This window comes from Hyaena hyaena, unplaced genomic scaffold (assembly GCF_003009895.1).
Source record: "Hyaena hyaena isolate Hyena2069 unplaced genomic scaffold, ASM300989v1 scaffold_895, whole genome shotgun sequence".
NCBI classification, from domain to species: Eukaryota; Metazoa; Chordata; class Mammalia; order Carnivora; family Hyaenidae; genus Hyaena; species Hyaena hyaena.
The window spans coordinates 58,356-77,515 of NW_024081529.1; the positions used below are offsets into that span (position 1 = coordinate 58,356).

The 19,160-nt window shown below is 39.6% G+C and overlaps 1 protein-coding gene across 1 annotated transcript in view; it reads right to left on the minus strand.

The window, feature by feature from the left end:
• TOX (thymocyte selection associated high mobility group box) overlaps positions 1–19,160 on the minus strand; it is a 308,073-nt gene that overhangs the window by 21,036 nt on the left and 267,877 nt on the right. Inside the window, exons 5-6 of the mRNA XM_039220529.1 lie at positions 11,454–11,684; positions 14–94 (exon numbers count right to left, since the gene is read on the minus strand). Of these exons, the coding sequence (XP_039076460.1) occupies positions 14–94; positions 11,454–11,684 (312 nt within the window). The remainder of the gene's footprint in view (positions 1–13; positions 95–11,453; positions 11,685–19,160) is intronic.

Below are 19,160 nucleotides of genomic sequence, written 5' to 3' on the forward strand. Positions count from 1 at the left end.
AATTGCATGTTACCTTGGATACAAGGCTGGCTCTGTATGCCGCTAGCTGCTTCAGGTACTCCTTCTTAGCAGCCTCGGTTTTCTTTTTATAGACCTGTAACAACAAAGAGTCTTAAATTAGAAAGTACATCTGCTTTTGTTTCCAGAGAACTACAATGCAGAATGATAATTGCACGCACGCGCACACACACACAATTATATAATATAATAGTATACATCTCCCCAAAGATTATGTTTTCTTACTGGAACAGATTCCTAAGAAGTATGGCAATAGACTAGATAAGAAGAAGATTAACAAGAGTAAAATTTTCCATTTACATTAAGCGTATGAAAGGATTTATCTGGGTTACTTTGAGAGTGGAGGTAGTTGGCTTAGAAAGATGCTATTGATGAAGGTTCCCAGGGAAACCACAAGCGAGCAAAGAAGCCATTCATATTTGTATAATGGGCAGATAATTCTACAGTGCATTGCAATCTTGGTAGAGACATTCCATGCTAAATATAAAAACAAGGACGGGATTCAAAGATGACCAATTCTGTTCAAAAAATAAATCAAAGGAACCGTTACAAAGTTTGCAGGTTCATCACTATTTTAACATTTGGAGCCTTGAAGTTCCATTTTCAAAGACTCAGGAGTTGGTTATGGCAGACAAAGACACGTTCGGGAGTAGACTGGGGACCCTGAGTGGCCGAGGATGGCACTCACGCCATGCCGGGCAGCCTGCTCTGGTCGTGCCCTTTCCGGCGAAGATACTGGACGCCATGGATCTGTGCGCACCTCATTGTGAAAAGGGAAAAATGTTCTGAAATGAATTTCATTTTACAGAAGCTTTTCATTTTTCAGAGGGAATCATCTTGAAAATAAAAGCAAAATCATCCCAAATTGAGCAAAAGTACTGAAAACTGACTTGCTGGTATGCTAAAGGTCACATCGCTAAGTTGAACAGAAAGGAGTCATTAGAGTTGAAAATGAAAGATTAGCAAAGTGAACACACATGGTTGTCGGTTACCATTAGGTTGACTCTTTCAAGGCTTTCGAGGCTGTTTTTGGCAGTCTTTTGAAATCAGCCTTAAAGGATAAATTGTTTTTCGCCATTTACTGTGTAAATGGCAATGTATTTTCATCAACATAACTATTTCAAATTTCCCACATCTTGAATTTTACAGCAGGGAATGAGACTTGGCTAATATTTTGTAACGCTGAGCTCGAAAACAGACACAGATCAGTGTTGAAAAGTGGCTTTAGAATTAGTCAGAGTAGTTAAATATAAATTATGTCTAAAGACCAAATATCTGTCCATGTTGGCAGCAGGGGTCAATTTATGGTTTCTCATGTCAAAGGTGGTTTGCTGAGCCCGGTCCCCCACTGTGAAATTCAAGAGGTGAGAAATACTCTTTACTCATGAATATATTAATCAAAGCAGAACATTTATTTAAGGTAAACAACTAACCTTGTCAACAAAATTATAAAAGACCCTATGAAATGAATGTGCTAACTGTTTTCTTTTTTATTGGGAGGTCTTTAGCCTAGACTTGTATGTGTTGGTATAATAAAAGAAAATCATAATAAGGCAATTACGAATTCATACAATATTATCATATGATCATTGTTCCATCTTTACTAAATATAAAACCAAAGAAAATGAAAAGAAGTTTGTTAGTAAAAAGCCAAGAAATTCCTTGGCTCAAGTGTAAGAGTCTTGTGAATTTACTAAACTAATTATCATAAGTCAAATTCAGATTCTTTTTTGAAAATTCACACGTGAAAACAAATAAATGCTGGCATACAACAAATGCCTTTGAATAGTATAGTCTGTGTATATCCTGTATCTTGGTTCAGCCACAGTCAGAGACACAGAGCTCTCCTGCTTTTTATTGATTTATTTTTTTCTTGAGAGACAAATTTCTGTTTATAGTTTTCCCTTCAAGCTCTTCTCCAAGTCATGATTTATAATTAATGATCTTAAACTGACACTGTTTACATTTACTTTTAATACCTTAAAGCTGTTTTGAGAGCTTTAATACCTTAATACCTTTATATTTTATATATATATATATAAATATAATTTATATATATATAATTTATATATATATATATAAAATACCTTTAATACTTTAATACCTTAAAGCTCTGTCCCCACGTGGAGGGAGATGCTATTCAGGACTCTGAAGCGAATATTTAGTAAATAGATCTTTGATGGTAATATCCATTTGTATACTCGAAACATTTCTATTATGTTTTTATTAACACACTACTCGAAGTGACACCCAGTCAGCTAATGAGGCTTCATTGAACTTCTAAAGGCAAATATAACACACCGTGGTCCACAGCGTTGGCCAAAGCATCATTTTCCAAGTAGCAGTAGATACGATGGTGTTGTCATCTAGCCTGATTATAGCATCTACCATCATTCTTGCATTGGGTTTCTACTGCAAGAGCAACACAGTTACTACAGTACTGTCCCTTTACTGGGCTCCCAGGAGTTAACATCACACAAAGCGTTAACTTTCCTGAAATTTGTTGATTAAGAACCACTGGAGGAAGGTGGCTAACTCAATATGTTTCGGGCTGGCTATGTGCCCCCTGGTTTCACTGCAGGATCGATGTTGTTACAGGATACCTGACTAGCATTCAGAGCACCCTGTTTTCTAGAAATGGCTCCCTATTGCCTATTGATGATTGGCTATGTGGGATCGTCACAAAAGTGGCTGCATACCACTTTAGAAAAGAGTAAACTCATCACATCATATTACGTGGATTGATGGGTCGGCTCTTTCCTGCATAGCTGCAGATGTTTAGAAGGAGGATTCAAAGGGTGGTCATTTCAAGAGGTGTATTTCTGTAATTGCGGTTAAAGGGGAGTAGCCCAGAGCAAAATGAAAATCTGAGGTGGTTTCCCCGACAGTAATTTAGAACCTTCACCTGTGAGAACTACCTCATGGCTCCATTATTGTATAGCCTGTATGTCTTCCTGACGCTACCTTCTACAATTGCACATGGATGCTTTCTGAATTCTAGATTTGATGGTTATGTCCGAAGAGAGGTGTTGAATAGGTTAGAGAAGGAGGTAGCTATGTAAGAAGTCCTCATACAGGTGAAGTGGGAAACTCTTACTTTACAACAGTCATTTAAAACTTGCCCGTAAAAAGTTCCTCAAAAAAATGTTTCAAAGCCTCTATTCATGGCTGGAGAAAGCCTCCCTACTTGAAGAAACCAAAAATGACGCTGACTGCACTTGGCAATGAACAAGCCCTTCAGTGATCCAACCATCTAACCTAGGAGGATGGGTCTGATTTATGTCAAAGTTGAGTTTGGGAAAGAAAAAGTTTCTCTCTCTCTCTCAGGGAAAGACAAATATTTTAAAGATATGTGGTTCATACAGTAAATATTAGTACTTGGTTGAGCTACAAAATGGCTTCCAAATGGTCGACAGCTGTTTGAAATAAAGTGCAAAGTTGGCCAGATGAGGATTTAAAAATCACAATACATCATTTATCATTTTCCTCAGCTCATCCAAACACTTTTGAATCCATCCTGTCCTAACTTAGTTATATGCTGTGGTTTGTTATTCTAAGAGGGCTACCATATTCTAAGGACTGCATCTTACTGGTTAAACTAAAACATAAATGATGGCTAATCTAAAGCACACGTAGATAGACATCAAATAGCAACTCTAGAGAATCCAAACCCTGTTCATGTAATCTAGTGATCCACGGATTCCTTTCTGAAAGGCACTAAATACCAGCATCGACACCTTTTTATAGGCTGTTAATCCCTAATTATAATCAGCCGTTCAATATCAGTGAAAATGATAAATTCAAATAGGAAAAAGTCTAATATAATCTTTCATTTTCCTTTTATTCCTTTCTGTTCCTTCCCCAAACAAACAATCCATCTAACTCATACAAAAAAGGAAAATCTTATAAATACCATTTAATTCCTTCTTCCTTCCTTCTTCTCTGCTCTGGTCCTTATTTAATCTCCATAGTCATAGTTTATTTCAACCAAGCTTTACAGTAATAATAAGAAAAAAATGTATAATTCTCCCAATTCTGTATTCTATTCAAACACTACAAAAAAACCCCCTAAAGGCATTTTTCTTTTTGGTTGACTTCAAATGTAGGGTTATTTTTTTGTTGTTGTTCCGAATACCAGTCCATATTTATAGAAAATGCTTAGAAGTACAGTTGTATATAAGAAATAATAATTTAATCACAATTCCCTGTCGTATGCTTTAGAAATTAACATTTGCGGCTTCTTTCAATGCTGTTGTTATTTAGGACAGTTAGAGCAAGTGCATCTGTATTTTATATAGAACTTAGTACTTCACTGTGGTTAAATTTCCATCATGTGTAACTTGCTCAGCACTTTCTTGGGCATTGCAGAACTCAAAGAAATTTATAAAGTAGTATTCAAAGGACTGAAAATATTATACGATGTGACAAAAATCTTGCTATCAATTCTTTTGCCGACCACCTGATCCACCTAACTGTTTATAGAACAATGGTGCAACCTCTGTATGGTATGGTGGGCAAGCTCTTTGTCTGAAAAAATGACCACAAAATATATGTGTTGATTTACTAAATGAAGATGACTGGGGAAAGTAGGATGTCATTTGGTTACACTTAACAATTCGTTGAGTGCCTACTATGTGCCTGCTGTGATTAAAAAAAAAAAAAGGCATTAAAAACATGCCTCTATTGTCTGCATTCTCTGTGTGTGTCAGGCTGTGTCTAAATTTAGGGTTGACCAAAAAAATCTGTAATTTGTTGACAAGAAGGTTGCAACGCTATTATTACTCTCATTCTACAGATAAGAAAACACAGACTGGAGTGGATAGTTATTTTCCCCAATATCTGTCAACAAATCTAGCAAAATCATGAGGTGAACCAAATGGCTCTGGTATCAAAGATCCACCTGTGTTTTCTCAACGGCTCCTCCTAGCTGCAGGAGAACTCCCCTTGATGAGTCAGACACCCCACCTTACCATCTGTCCCTGATGCCCCAGCAAACAGGGCCATGCTTGGGACACAGTAGGTGCTCAGGAAATATTTGTGATTGAGTGTAGACTTTCTAGTGCCTGATCTCTCCTTTTGTGAGGATAAGCACGAGTGTTGGTGATAAGGTACTGAACTGTATCTTCTACACTAAAATGCACCCCAATGGAAATAGAGGATTTGATATACATACATACCACCCTACCACTTCAAATATTTTCACCAATAACACATAGAGCACAACCAGCTTGACTGAATATTTTGCTCAAATTCCCTCTCCATCAACATCATGGAAACTTCAAAGCAAAATGTCTATTTCCACTGTATGTGAGCCAAGTATATTTCCATGGGATGTGTATATATATATACACACACATATATATGTGTGTGTATATATATATACATATATATGTATATATATACATATATATGTGTGTATATATGTCTAAGGATACGTGTATATATAGATACCTGCATTTTAGAAGTAAAATATGCTCATCATTTGATGTCACAATTTTAATTGCTCAGTGTCACACTTTCATGAATTAAATGTTCCTTATGTTCTACAGTTCATAAATGAACAATCGCTTCACATATTCTGTACAGTAAAAGAAAAAAAGGAAAAGTACGTACTGTTTAGAAGGAGGTGGCTGCGATAAACACACGTGTGCATGTTACAGTGCGACAGGATTTTCGTTAACCTTAAGTAGTGTTGACGCAGAATCCAAATTTTATCGTCAGACAAGGGGTGAGAAAACCCCGGCAGCATTTATGTAGTGGGTGTTTGAGCACCAATGAGGAGTAAATGATTTGATTCCGTGGGCTCAGAGGATTTGTCAGCTGCCTCGTAAGTATAATTCTGGCCCTTCATATCCCTGCTGCTTCTAATTTAGCAGGACAGGCTCATAATTGAAGCAAATTAACTATTTACACTTGCCACTTCTACCAGGGGAAGAGGACACAGCGCAGGAAAGAATGAGTCGGAAATTACATTCTTGCCACTTGTGTGAGATCTGCCCTTATATAAACACATTAACAGTAATTTCATGAGGCGTCAAACATAGGAATAAATAGGGAGGGATAAAATAATGAGGTGTTGCTTTTGAGCTGAACTGCTACGGCTAATATTCTTGGGTATGAATTATGCATCCTGAAAGAAGGCATATGTTACAGTATTGAAACAGTTTCCCTGCAAGTGATATCTGCTCATTAGGTTCTGGATCTGGAGGTAAATCGACTCTCCTCTCCTCCTGTGTGCGACAGGACCAATGGCTACAAAAATATACTCCCTGGGCACCGTGGGCTGCGGTTTCTCCTGAATCCACCAAACTCTGAACAGGCCTTCCACTCCATTTTTAGCCTAACAGCATGTTTATTTAGCTCTTTGGCTGAAGCTTTAAAGCCATTTAATGTAATGTAAACAAGAACATTTTGTTTGTAATTTGCTAAATGTATTACAGCCCGACTGTGTCTCCAATTAGGAACTTAAGGTTCATTTAGTAATTTACATCTGGTTCTGATTTAAGGTGACTTTCCTCTTCCACTTAAGAGCTGACTTTCTGTGGCTAAAAGGGACCCTCGGACCAATCCCTCTTGCTTCAAAGCTGGACAGACTCTTTCACTGAGGAGGGTTTAAGTCCTTCCCTATTGTCACTGTGGATCCAGATCTTACAGTTCGGTGACCAGAATCAGAGACTTCAGAGATAACGGGCATAGATAAGAAATTTAGCTGAAATCTCAAAAAAAAAAGATGCTGAGGGTTGCTGAAACTCCAAGGAGCCTAATATAAAGGGCGTGATATTGTTAAGTTATTATTTTTCATTCTCCGTAAGTTCCAGTCAGTGAGAGATAAATAGCAAAGACCAGCATTGCAGCAATACGTCTGTTTTATTTCCCTCTCTCCATCTGGTGCCTTTTGAACAACTTAGTCTGCTTCTGAAATGGGCTCTCCATTGTCTTACGATTCATTAGCATTTAAAACCTCTGGTTGGAATCCCAAACACAATCCCGCTTCCATTCCAGATTCTGCACCATCTTCCGAAGTGTGAAAACGGAGAGATCTCTGATATGTGACGTTCGCTCGGTGGCGTTGGTAGGAATGATTCATAAGGGAGGTTTTGCGTTCCTGGAGGGTTTTTAGCGCTTCGTTCAGCTCCCTTTTGATTTTCCTTCTCCTGTGACATTCTTCACAGAAACCAAAGTACATATCGTTGCTCACTCCATGGATTCTGAAAATAAAGATCTGCCCTTCTGCTGTGCCTTCTCATTCCCGCCTCGCCTCCAGGACGCGGAAGCACACGATATAAACAGACAGCGGCTGTATTAGTCATGTTCCCTCTGGCTGTCAAGAAAACATTCAGTTGTAATCTCCCTAATAGCTGTTTTTCCTTAAATATTGTGATTTTCTGAGCCCCTAATAAATCATCAATAATTTTGTCCATTTTCCCACAGTTTGTGTTTATATTTGTCGCTGTTCATAATTGTGGGCTATTACGACAACAGGATTTTTGAACAATTGTGGCACATGAAATCCTAGCTTCCTACTCGACCCAGCTGCCGACTCAATGCCAACAGCATCACATGGGGCTCTTGCCACACGCCTAAATTTTGGAAGTTTAATGGCCTCAAGTTTAATCGGCTCCGGCGACGTTCTTTTAAAAAGACGTAGCAGTGTGCGCGCTCCCAAATTTGAATATTCAATGAGAGTAAAATGCAATTAATTTAAGTTCGAAACAGAGATATTATATGATGTTGGCAGAGTGAGTCAACACAAAGGAAAGAACAGGTGGCAATACACCATAATAACACTTTGGGATATTTTGCTAAAATGCTCTCAGTGCCCAAATGTGCATTCGAGGTGGGCATGTTCGCTTTGCTGGCAATTCTTGCGACGTGGGGGAGAAAAGCTGCCACAGAGCGGCGGAGCGGTGGCCCGTCTGATGCCCTGCGCTCCCTTGTGTAGGGATGGTGTCTGACTTCATTCATTTGACCCTCTCTCTGCTTGAACCTGGGGCGGGTCTGGATCCTCTGCACTTAACAAACCATCGTCTGTACCAGACTCTTTAGCTTCCCTAGCTTTAGTAAGCAAGATCATCTTGTAAGAGGGGAGGAAAAGCTATGATGGCCCCCTGTTAAGTCAAAGGAGCATAAAGCCTGGGGACAAGCCGTTTGAGTGACCCACCCTGTTCCCAATATCTTGTGTTGGTAATGGCGCTAACTTCTTAAATATGAACCTAAAATTTTTAATGTTTTTTTAATTTTTGAGATAGTGGAGGGGGGGGGGCGGGCAGAGAGAGACACACAGAATCCGAAGCAGGCTCCAGGCTCTGAGCTGTCAGCACAAAGCCTGATGTGGGGCTCAAATCCTCGAACTGCGAGATCATGACCTGAGCCGAAGTCGGACGCTCAACGGACAGAGCCACCCAGGCACCCATTAACTTTTTGTTTAATCAGAGAAAAAAAAGGTTATTTTTATTAAGGTATTTTCCTAAACAATCTTGGCATAGCTTTTTAACACCTGGGTTCTGAGCACGAAATTGCTTTCAAATATCCAGTGAGTTATACAGGCCAACTACTATGTAATTTCAGCCTTTATTTGTAAAACAAATACTTCCTCCGAACTCCGACTATTTCTGCTAAGAAAGAACTTACAGGTGGCCTCGTTACAAGTTACTTAGTACACTGGAAAAAAAAATGCAAAAGAGAAAGAGGAAAAAGTTTGTCATCACATGTATATGATTAAAAATCCTTAAACGTTACACCATAGCTATGATTCTATCTACATTAGAAGGGCTCAGCCTCAATTTGAAAGGCAGTATGGGAGAATGGGAGTAATTTTCCTTTTTAACATGACAGTTGAGAATACTGAAGCTCATATTCCTTGGGTCTGTAAATACTTTATATGGTCACACAAAAAGAACGTGGAATATTATCTTAATGTTCCCCTCCTGCTATAATAAAAATAAACGGCCTTATTATAATAGAATTAGTAGGAACAACCTGAAGCATTATATTTGCTGCCTTGAGGAACTGCCTGATTCTCATCATATGAGTATTGTTCTTTTCCACCCGAAACGTGACTTTTCACACTGATAACGTGAAGGACCAATCATGGGCTAAGGAGGGCATTTGTACACCGCCCCCTTTGAAACCACTGGTCTTAAAAATCACACTATCGAGCTCCCGAATTCCTTTAGTGAATGTGGAAAACAATTAGGGAAAGGTATCTGGGGTCAGGGTGATGATAAGAGGCGTCAGATGAGTGACAGCACAGGCTACTAATGTTTTGTGGAATAAAACTGTTGGCAAAGTCGAAGCTAAAGAAGCACATATGAGCCTTGGAACAGCACCCCCAGCTTAACTGCTGAGTCTTGGGTGGAGGGGAGGGCTGAGTCTTCGGGAGGGAACTGTGTATGTCCTCTGATGTATGACACTTGTGGCAATCACTTTCTGAATGTCTCCTCTGGGAAATTTCATCTCACCAAGCAAAAGAGTTTATAGTATTGAAGCCTGGTACATATCTGAGGATACACACAGGGGTGTTCAAAGTTGAGAGAGGGGCACATTCTGGTACGTGTGTCATCAGGGTTGGGGCTGGGAGGCATTATGCTTACAAAATCCAGAGCAGGGATGGGGCTGGCATTCCTGGTCTATGTGCACTTACTTTGTTCAGCAATGCTCGACTGAGTGGAAGAATGAAGTCACCGTAGAATCTCACCGGTGAATGTCCAACATCAACTGGAAACCATCCCTCAGCTTGGGGGGTGTGAGAGCGAATTTATCTGTGATAGGCTAGAAATCAGCTCAAAGATCCCAAAACAATGATATTATGTGTTCAATAGAATCACAGAATCCATCAACCACCTTCTCAATAGTGAGATGGATGTTTTAATTGAGTGCACAGAGAATGTTTCCATGATGTGCTTTCTGTCCTGGAAGATGACTCCTACAAGATGGCGCCCCAGACCGTAGGCCTGGGCTTTCCTATGAAATCACCTCTGGGCTGGCAATCTTGAAAAGGACATAAGAAAATGGATAGAGATTTCAGACTATAAAAGGAAGCTTTGACTTACAGAAAAGAAGGCTTGGGGAGAACAGGGAAGATGGACAGGTTCTATGTTCCTTAGCAACTGGTTCTACCATTATCATCATAACTGACTGCATAGAATAAGTTCTAGTCACAATAATTCTATGTACCAGCCAAGTAATCTTAGATGAACCGTGCAACAGAACGAGGGACTCCGTTTTGTTCTCTGCTAGATCTCGAGTGTCCAGACCAGAGCCTTAGGGCACATAGTAAATGTTCAACAAACACTTGTTGAATGAATACATGAATGGATTGAACTATCTGGCTCTATTTCATAATCTGCAAAATTTAAATACAAGCGTCCAATGAGCACTCAGCAGAACAAATGAGGGAAATCATGCAAAAGTTTTCTTAGAAGAGTAAGAAACTATATACATTTAGATGTTGATATGTATTCAAAACATATAGGTACTTCTAGATGTACATCGCTTTGAGGCTTTCTGTTCCTTACACACTTTCCTGGACCTGATGAGGAAAGGTGAAGGTCTCTATCAAGAGTCAAGTGCGAGATTAATACACCATTGATACCGTTCAGTACTCTGCAACGGCTGAAGCTGCATCCGTGGAATTGTTTCAATGACTGTCATTTAATGATAATGTTGGCCAATTTTTTTTTCGTTCCAGCAATGGAATTCTAGATGGTGACCATGACAATCTTGTCCATGGTTTAGAAATGCGGGAACAGTATTGGTTCTTTGTTGAGGTGGGCTACATCTGTGTGCCGAACTCTTAGCTATCTCTGTGATTCCCATCCTCCTTCAGACCTTCTGGGCTACTTATGCTGTGGCTGAGATGCTCCCCGTGGCCCTCCCTAAGCATGATCCTCACAGCATGGCAATCCCCACTAGAAAAATATAACCAGGCATCTGCTCCCATTTAATACAGCCTAGAAATGTAAGTACATGTGGGATTGAATAACACACTCTGGTGGTCTTTAGGGAATGTTTATGGTGCGTTTGGCAAAGAGCAAAGAAGGTTTTGATGACCCAAGGGTAAATGGTAAGCGCTAAAGAGATGCGTGTACAGTTTTCAAAATAATTCCAGTAATTTTTTTTTTAGTCTTTCTGATCACATTGGCAACATTAAGGAATGATGTAATCCTGGCTGGGACATGTAAAAGTCCTTCCAATAGCAACTACGGTATATAAACTTTGAAGTAAAGGAAACTAAGATGCTATTTACGAAAGAGTAGCAGAGGAGTATACACTTACGTGAACGTCTCTTAAAGTCTTGTTCCGAAAGGGCACATTCTCAGCCTTAATTCTGGCATCGGAAAACATCACCCAGAGTCCCCCGAAGCCATGTTTTTAGAGTGCATACCCGTTCTTAAATCACATTGATTTCCAGCCCACTCTGCCTTCTTTCTTACCTGTTTTTGCTCTTCTCCTAAACCATCCCACATTGAAGCCACAATTTTAGAGACTTCACCAAAGGTAGCATTTGGATTTTGGCCCTTGATGGCAGCCTGGGTATCACGAAAGAACAATGCATATGCAGACACAGGCTTCTGAGGCTCATTTGGGTCCTTCTTCTTCTTCTTTTTGGGGGTTTTTGGCTTCTTCCCCATGTCAGATGCAGGTCGCTTCTCTCCACCGTTGATCTGAAATAAATAATCAAATAAGAATTACAGAGGAACTGAGAAAATTCGGCAATGTATCATTGCTTTAGTGGCTTCCACAGCTCTACTGGTTCACACTCATCGCGCAAACCTGGACATTCCTGAGGGGCACTTGGGTTGGTCGCTGTTGTCTTTCAGATAAAACTACCTTCATATTTCCTGTAGTTTCCATATTTATCTTTCTTTCAGCCTAATTTACATAGGTTTAAAATAGCATTATTGATGCTTTTTATAATATTCTACCATTAAATATTATCCCTTACCTGTCAACTTTTCATTTTTCTCATTCAGGAAGCCAAACGAGAAACAGCATTGTAACTGGGACACCAACTCTTGTGGTGAATCTATTGTCTGAACCATCTAACTTGTTTTCTTTGGGGCAGTGTAGCCTTTCTTCCAAATTATCATCTTAGAACCATGGTGGGTGACGCGTCCAATAATCAAGCTGAAGGGTGTTTGATGTTGACCTTAGATCTATGGAAGGCTATTGGGAAGACCTAGCAATGCTCATGGTTTAGTGACTGGCATTATCTAAGCAGATGGGTGCTGTAATAAGGATAAAGTTCTATCATCTGCTTATTCAAAAGGGTAGCCACTTGCCATACAGAACTAATGAGCACCTGAAATGTGGCTAGAAGAAACATGGAGCAAACGTTAAAGTATCATTTCATTTTGAGTGCTTGAAATTTAAATAGTTACATGTGGGCGTGGCTATCATATTGGAAAGTGCATCTCTGGAAAAGAGATTCTAGAGTCTAGATCTTTCTAGAACAGCTCTATACTCAGCAAAAAAATTTTTTTTCACATTTTTTTTTAATTTTTGAGAGACAGAGGAAGACAGAGTGTGAGCAGGGAAGGGGCAAAAAGAATAGGGACACAGAATCTGAAACAGGCTCCAGGCTCTGAGCTGTCAACACAGAGCCTGACCAAGGGCTCGAACTCACAGAGCTGAGCTGACAGTTGGACGTTTAACCAACTGAGCCATCCAAACGCCCCTCTATGCTCAGTTTAAAAATTGGTTCTGTTTTCTTCATTGTCCTCAAGAATGAATATTCTGGTGATTTTAATTGTTATTCTGATGCAAGTGGGAAAAGAAATACTGGTTTTAAGACATCTGCATTTGACTATTGTCTTTGACATTAGCGAATGATATGGGATGTGACTTCACCTCTATAGAATGAGAGATTTGGGCTAGGATTTCTCTCTGGCTCTAAAATTCTATGAATCTCCATGAATATCAAATAGTGCTGCCTCTGTTGGAAACCTCTGCTCATTGTGGCCCCCACCAACATAAAGGCACATGTGCCCTCTCTCCGGATAATGTCGCCTTCATCACAGGAGGTACACTGTACCTTCCGCTTGTGCTGTTGCTGCTTCTTTCTTCTCCGTAAACATATGTACAAGCAATGCATATCTTATCCAGACAAATCAGTAGGCAGCATAGTTTGTGTAAACTAACGGCCAGCAATGGAGAGCAAACCAGTGGATATGACGCCAGAGGATCTAGACTTATTCCCTTCTTTGCTATTTTTAGCTCTGTAATCTTGAGTAAATTATAGATTTCTCTGGGCCTCCATTTTTTCTATTGCAAACCAGCTGCAGTGCCATTTTGTGGTTACTGAGATGGTATATATTTATATTTGCTTAAAACGTTAAAATTTTGATTACGACATGGTAGACACACAAAAAATTCACTGAATGAGTGGAAAGAAATTTGGGATGCCATACTGTCAGAGTTGAAAAGCTATGCTCTGAGAACTAGAGAGAGACAAGAGAAAAAGCTACGTGAATTCTTTGGTTTTGTTTTTAGTGAGAACGATAACTAAAATATTGTCATTTTGAAATTGTCTACAGAGGGAGATCAAACACCCCTGTGGGGACAGGATGCCTTGAACCCCGTGAACTAAGGTAGATTAGTGCTAGCAGATCTCTTCCCCAGGATGGATCTGAGAGGCGAGCCTGTGAAATGCTTGGTCCCCATGTAAAGCTGTGAGATGTCTAGCCTGTTAAGCCTGAGTTGATCTTGGGTAAACTGGTGTTAGCTCTAAACTAAACATGTGGGCAAATGTGGCCGCAAACGGTGGCTCTCCAATGGCTGTCCATTAGAATCGCCTGGAAACTTCTACATAATATTCGATGCCCAGGCTTTACTCTACAGTAATGAAGCAGAATGCTTATGAATAGGAGACATTGGCTTCAGACACACACTCAACTCTAGGGTTCTCATGGTATTTAAGTATGTGAGAGACAAAGCACACAAAAAAGTCACTTTTCGCTTTGCTCCTACGGGCTACACACAGCCATATCTTTCTTTCCTCTCTTCATAACCAAACTCTTCCATGTGGTCGCCTGTGCTGGGTGTACACAGCTTCTGCAATTTATTGCAGTGTGCCTTCCCCAGCACTTTGTTCTCAGGTAAGGTCACCAAGGGCCACTTTGCCTTCCTGAGGTCTTTTGCTGTAAACTGTCTTGTCTTACGAGTTTGTACTTAGGGAATCTCCGAAGTACACGGTTTCCATTACCTTTTGTGGGTGGATAACTGTCCAGCTCATGTTTCCCTGAATTTTGAACACACTGAAACAACTCCTATTTGACATCTCTATTTGCAAGTCTGTTTTCTTTTTTATTTGTTTTTATTTTTTAATTTAATTTTTGTTATCTTAATGTCTATTTCTTTTTGAGAGAAAGAGACAGAGCGTGAGTTGGGGAGGGGCAGGGAGAGAGGGAAGCACAGGATCTGAAGCAGGCTCTAGGCTCTGAGCTGTCAGCACAGAGCCTGATGTGGGGCTTGAACTCATGAACCATGAGATCATGACCTGTGCTGAAATCAAACGCCTAATCGACTGAGCCACCAAGGTGCCCCCAAAGGTCTCTATTTTTAAAAAATAAAATGCACTTTGAAGGGAATCGGTGTTCCTCATATGAAGACTTATTGGGTATGCATAACATCTTTGTTTTTAGGTGCAGCATAATGGAATGACAATTCCCCCTTGTAGTTTAATATCTAATGTATCCAAGTACTCGGGCAGTGCTATGCGGAGTTTAAGGGTGCCTGCCACATGAATCTCCAGATTTTTTATTTTTCATTTTTCTTGTGTTCCTGAGGGGACAGAAATGAGCTATTATTTTGATTCTGTTTAACAAACCGGGGATTTGGACGGTCTACTTTCTGGAGGCAGCTCCATCATGTATTTGAAAAGCACGTGGTCATTGCTCATATGCAAAGCCTCCCCAAGGGAAAAAAAAAGTTATATTTTGGATCCACTTACACGCCAGTAACAGATTGCATTTTGAAAGACACCTGGCTTTTTTGACCACCAACTACTTGGGATGAACACGATGGTGACTATCATTGTGGTGGAAGAATTAGCTAAATGGGTTTGTAATAGGCCCCTGAACCTTAATTGTGAATATTGTCTAGATCCTGAATTCCCACTTAGATGGATGAAAGCTTATAATCTTACATCCCAATTTTCTGAGAGGCCCTGACTTCTAAAGTCTAGAGCAGCGTTATCTCATAGAATGTTCTGGAAAGATGGAAATATTCTCAGTGCTGTCTGAAAGGGTAGCCGCTAAGCACATATGGCTATAGAGCCACAACTGCTAACATGTGCTTTCTGTTTATTTGATTTTGATTAGTTACACTTAAAGGTACTGTCATGCTTGACTTGTGGTGACCACCCGAGCAAGCAGGGCCTTGTGTCCTGGGCATTGTTTTAGAGCGCAACATTTCTAAAGTTACTAGGGCTCTAAAACGAGAGTTAAATTTAATCCCAACAGCATGAGCTCTCGAATAGAGAAGAAACTGTATAATGCAAAAGTGTAAACTCCCTGTGACGACAAGCACATTCAAAGTCAAGACCAGGTGGCGTTAATCTGTCCTCTCTCCCAGCGTCGGTCGGTATGGGGTCTTGCCTTGGGTGGGGGTTACAAGACAAACGGCACTGGAAACACAAGTAAAAGTTGTGTGAAAATCAAAACAACGAAGAACATGGCTGGGTTGAAGTCCTAACTGGAATCCTGATCTCCGACAGATTTACTTCACCTTCGATTAAAGCACTAATGAATAAATGAACACATACACAAATGCATCAATAAATACTACTCTCCTGGAAGCCAAGGCATCTGCGTAACACCTCTTGTAACTTACTTGTAGACATAGATTTATTTTGAAAATCCCTAGAGGTGTCCTTAGGCTCCTGGTAACCCACTCTTGTCATGTCTTATTGCTTAATTATAGTGATGTATTTAACTTATTTATCACAAGAAAACAATAATTTTTCACTTTAAAAAAGCGTGTGTTAACGGTGTGGCTTAGATAATACTTCTTAAGAATACAGAGTACACGTGTTAAGACTCTCAAGGAAAGAGAATCACTGATATTGAAATGTCCCTGGAGAAGTTAGAAACGTCTATAAGCATATTTAAAATAAACTGCCGCGGTCCCAAAGCCTTTAATGGTGCTGGGAGAGCTGTTTAATGCACACTATCTTGCAGTAATCGCTGGAGTTTAAAATAGATTTTAATCAAGCACCATCTGCATAATAGGCTGAACAAACAACATGGAACTCCACTTATAACTCTTATCATATAAAGTAAATATTATAAAATCTTCGCCATAGAAACAGGGCATATCACAGAACTTTTTGTGGTGGTGCTGTTGCTGTAAGTGAAAAATTTTCCTCCTTAAATTCATTCTCTCTTTTCTCTCTAAACTATGCTGTCCAAAATCCCCTTATGAGAATAAATTCAAATAAGCATGGAAAGTAAGTCATCTAGTTACTGTGAAATCAGCAAGGCTGTAATAATACTTCTTTCATTTTGCAATCAGGTTTATTATTATCATTAATAATAACAGTACAGTCAATGACTCAAAACATCAATTATAAAAAAAAGTTTATGAAATGCTATACTCTTGAAATGATTCACCAGTGTGAATCGTTATCATCGTTTGTAAAGCAAATTCATTTTTAAGGATCCCTGATCCTGCCGAACATAGCTGGGTGTTGCCTGAGGATGAGTTTAGCAAGGGTACTCAGTGGCCTTATATAAGGTTAGGCAACTTGGGCTACTGTCCAGCAAAATTATGTGAAAATGAGGAAGAGAGTTGATGGCAATGATATATACCTATTATATTTATATTTATCAATCTTGTGGAATCCACTTGGTCTTTTCCAAAGGTGCTTGCCTAGGGCAATACGTCTACTTCTTATTCTTTTGGAATGAGGGTTTCTCATGCCGTGTGTAGAGTGCACCACTACGCCAGCAGAGAGTTGAATAAAATGCAAGGTGCCTGTGTTCAATCTCACTTTATTTTTACCCCAGGAATTAATGAAGTGTGCTCAACATTCTAGGGTGTGAATCGTCTAAGAACATATACAGCTTGAAAATACTGTATCCTAATATGATTTAATTCCTTAAATGGATTTTAGGAACAACTATTTAGAATTGAGAGCCAACTGGCTATTTGACTGGATTTTATTATTTTTCCCCAGAACCTAGTTTGTGAGGCTCAGCCTTCACCAATGGGATACTTTATTTTTGATAAATAAAGAGTAAATATTCTTTCAATGGCTGGCATCTAAGGAATTCTTTAAAAGTACCATACATATTATACCATGTGAAGTGTTGATCAGCTGCATAATAAAGAGAGTTCAACGTAGAAAATACCAGACTTTGGAGCCCCAATTTGCTGTCCTATTGCTAGATAATATGACTTGACATTTGATTCTAACATTGCTTGATTTCACTTAGTGTTTATAGAAACCTGTCTGCTTATCATTTTTACTTTGTACAGGAATCTTCTTACCTTCAGAACAGTGGTAAATAAAAAGCACTTTTCTAAAGGCTTATTTAATTGTTGCTGTAGTGACTTATCTTATTTGCTCTGAGGAAACAACCTCTCTCTGCCCGGCAGAGCAAGGTGCATGCACTGATGAACTAGCAGATTAGTAAGAAACTCTTAAAAAAGGAAAAAGTAAGTGAAAGCAGGAACCCAAAGGAGTGAGAAGAGTACTGAAGTCAGCTTTTGTCTTCAAGACAGTTGCTGGGCCTGATAAAATGGAGTCAAAGGCACAATAGATAGAAGACAAAGCCCGTGGCTGACTGAAAGTAGGGTGCTTAACTGGAGGGTTTCTATCAGAGTCAGGACAGAAAATAACGAGACCATCAGTGCCAGGGTGCGATAAAACAACTTCCTCCACGCGTGCCCTCTCAGAACCTGCAAGGACGATACCGAATGAAGACTAGAAAATATCTTTTGTGATAATTTGCAAGCAGAAACCAGCATCTGTTAAGGAATGATACTCTGAATGCGTTCTGCTTGGGTGACCTGGAAAAACTTCAAGCCAGGAGTGGTTCTAGATAGGAATGGTGCTCGGCGGCAGCAAATGTAAATCATCCTGGCAAGAACCCTCCTGTGGATCAGGTCTGATGTAATCCTCGTCAAGCTTTAGTGAGCATCAGCTTTCATTCTAAACGCCAGAAAGCAAAGGGAAACATGGCATCAGAAGCAAGAGCCAGCAGCAACTATGGATGATAGAAACCGACCTCAAAAGGCCTAAGGTGTTGGAATTAGCACATTGTCAAAGGAACAAGAGAGTGAGGTATACGGATGAATAGCAGAAAACTGAGAAAACAGCCCAACCAGATTTGAGAAAGAACCAACTAAAACTAGAAATATAAATTAATTGAAGTGAAAACCTCAATAGATCATCTTTAATTTCAGATCACATGTAGCTGAAAAGAGAATTATGAACTGGGACAATGACATAAATAAATTAGTCCGAATATGTTACAAAGGGGCAAGAAGGTGGAAAATATGAAAGGAAGTCTAGCAAAAGTGGAGACAGTTGCTGTATTAGAATGCCAGAATGAAGAGGGAGTAAGAATGGGACAGAGGCAATATCTGAGAACCAAGGATGGCTGAAAATTCCCCGGGACTGATGTGAAACAGAAATAGTAAATTCACGGTAAGTTTAAGACCCCCACACCTCACAGTGAAGGTGCAGGATACCAAACGCAAGAGACGATCTTAAAACTAGTCAGAGAATCAAGGCAGATTACTTTCAAAGAAAAGACCGGGAAACAGTAGAATTTTGAAAGCAATCATGAAACTCAGGATTCAGTGCAATAATAGAATGTCTTCCATATGGTATAAGAGAGCCACCAGCAATCTAAAATTCCATACATAGTGAAAGTAGTTTTTAAGGCGATCAGGGTCCCCGTAGATCCTCATGAAAGCAAATTTTTAAAGGCACAGGGAAGACGATGTCAGATGAAAGAAGATATTAAATATGTAGAAAAATCTAAAGGAGAAAAGACTGAGAAATAAAAATGATGTCTCATGGAGTTTATTAAATGACATAATTCAATTAAATTATGATTAAAACAACAGCAGTAACTGCTCCACTATAAATCTGAAGGGAGGGAGAGTGTTTGGAGTTAAATAACATAAGA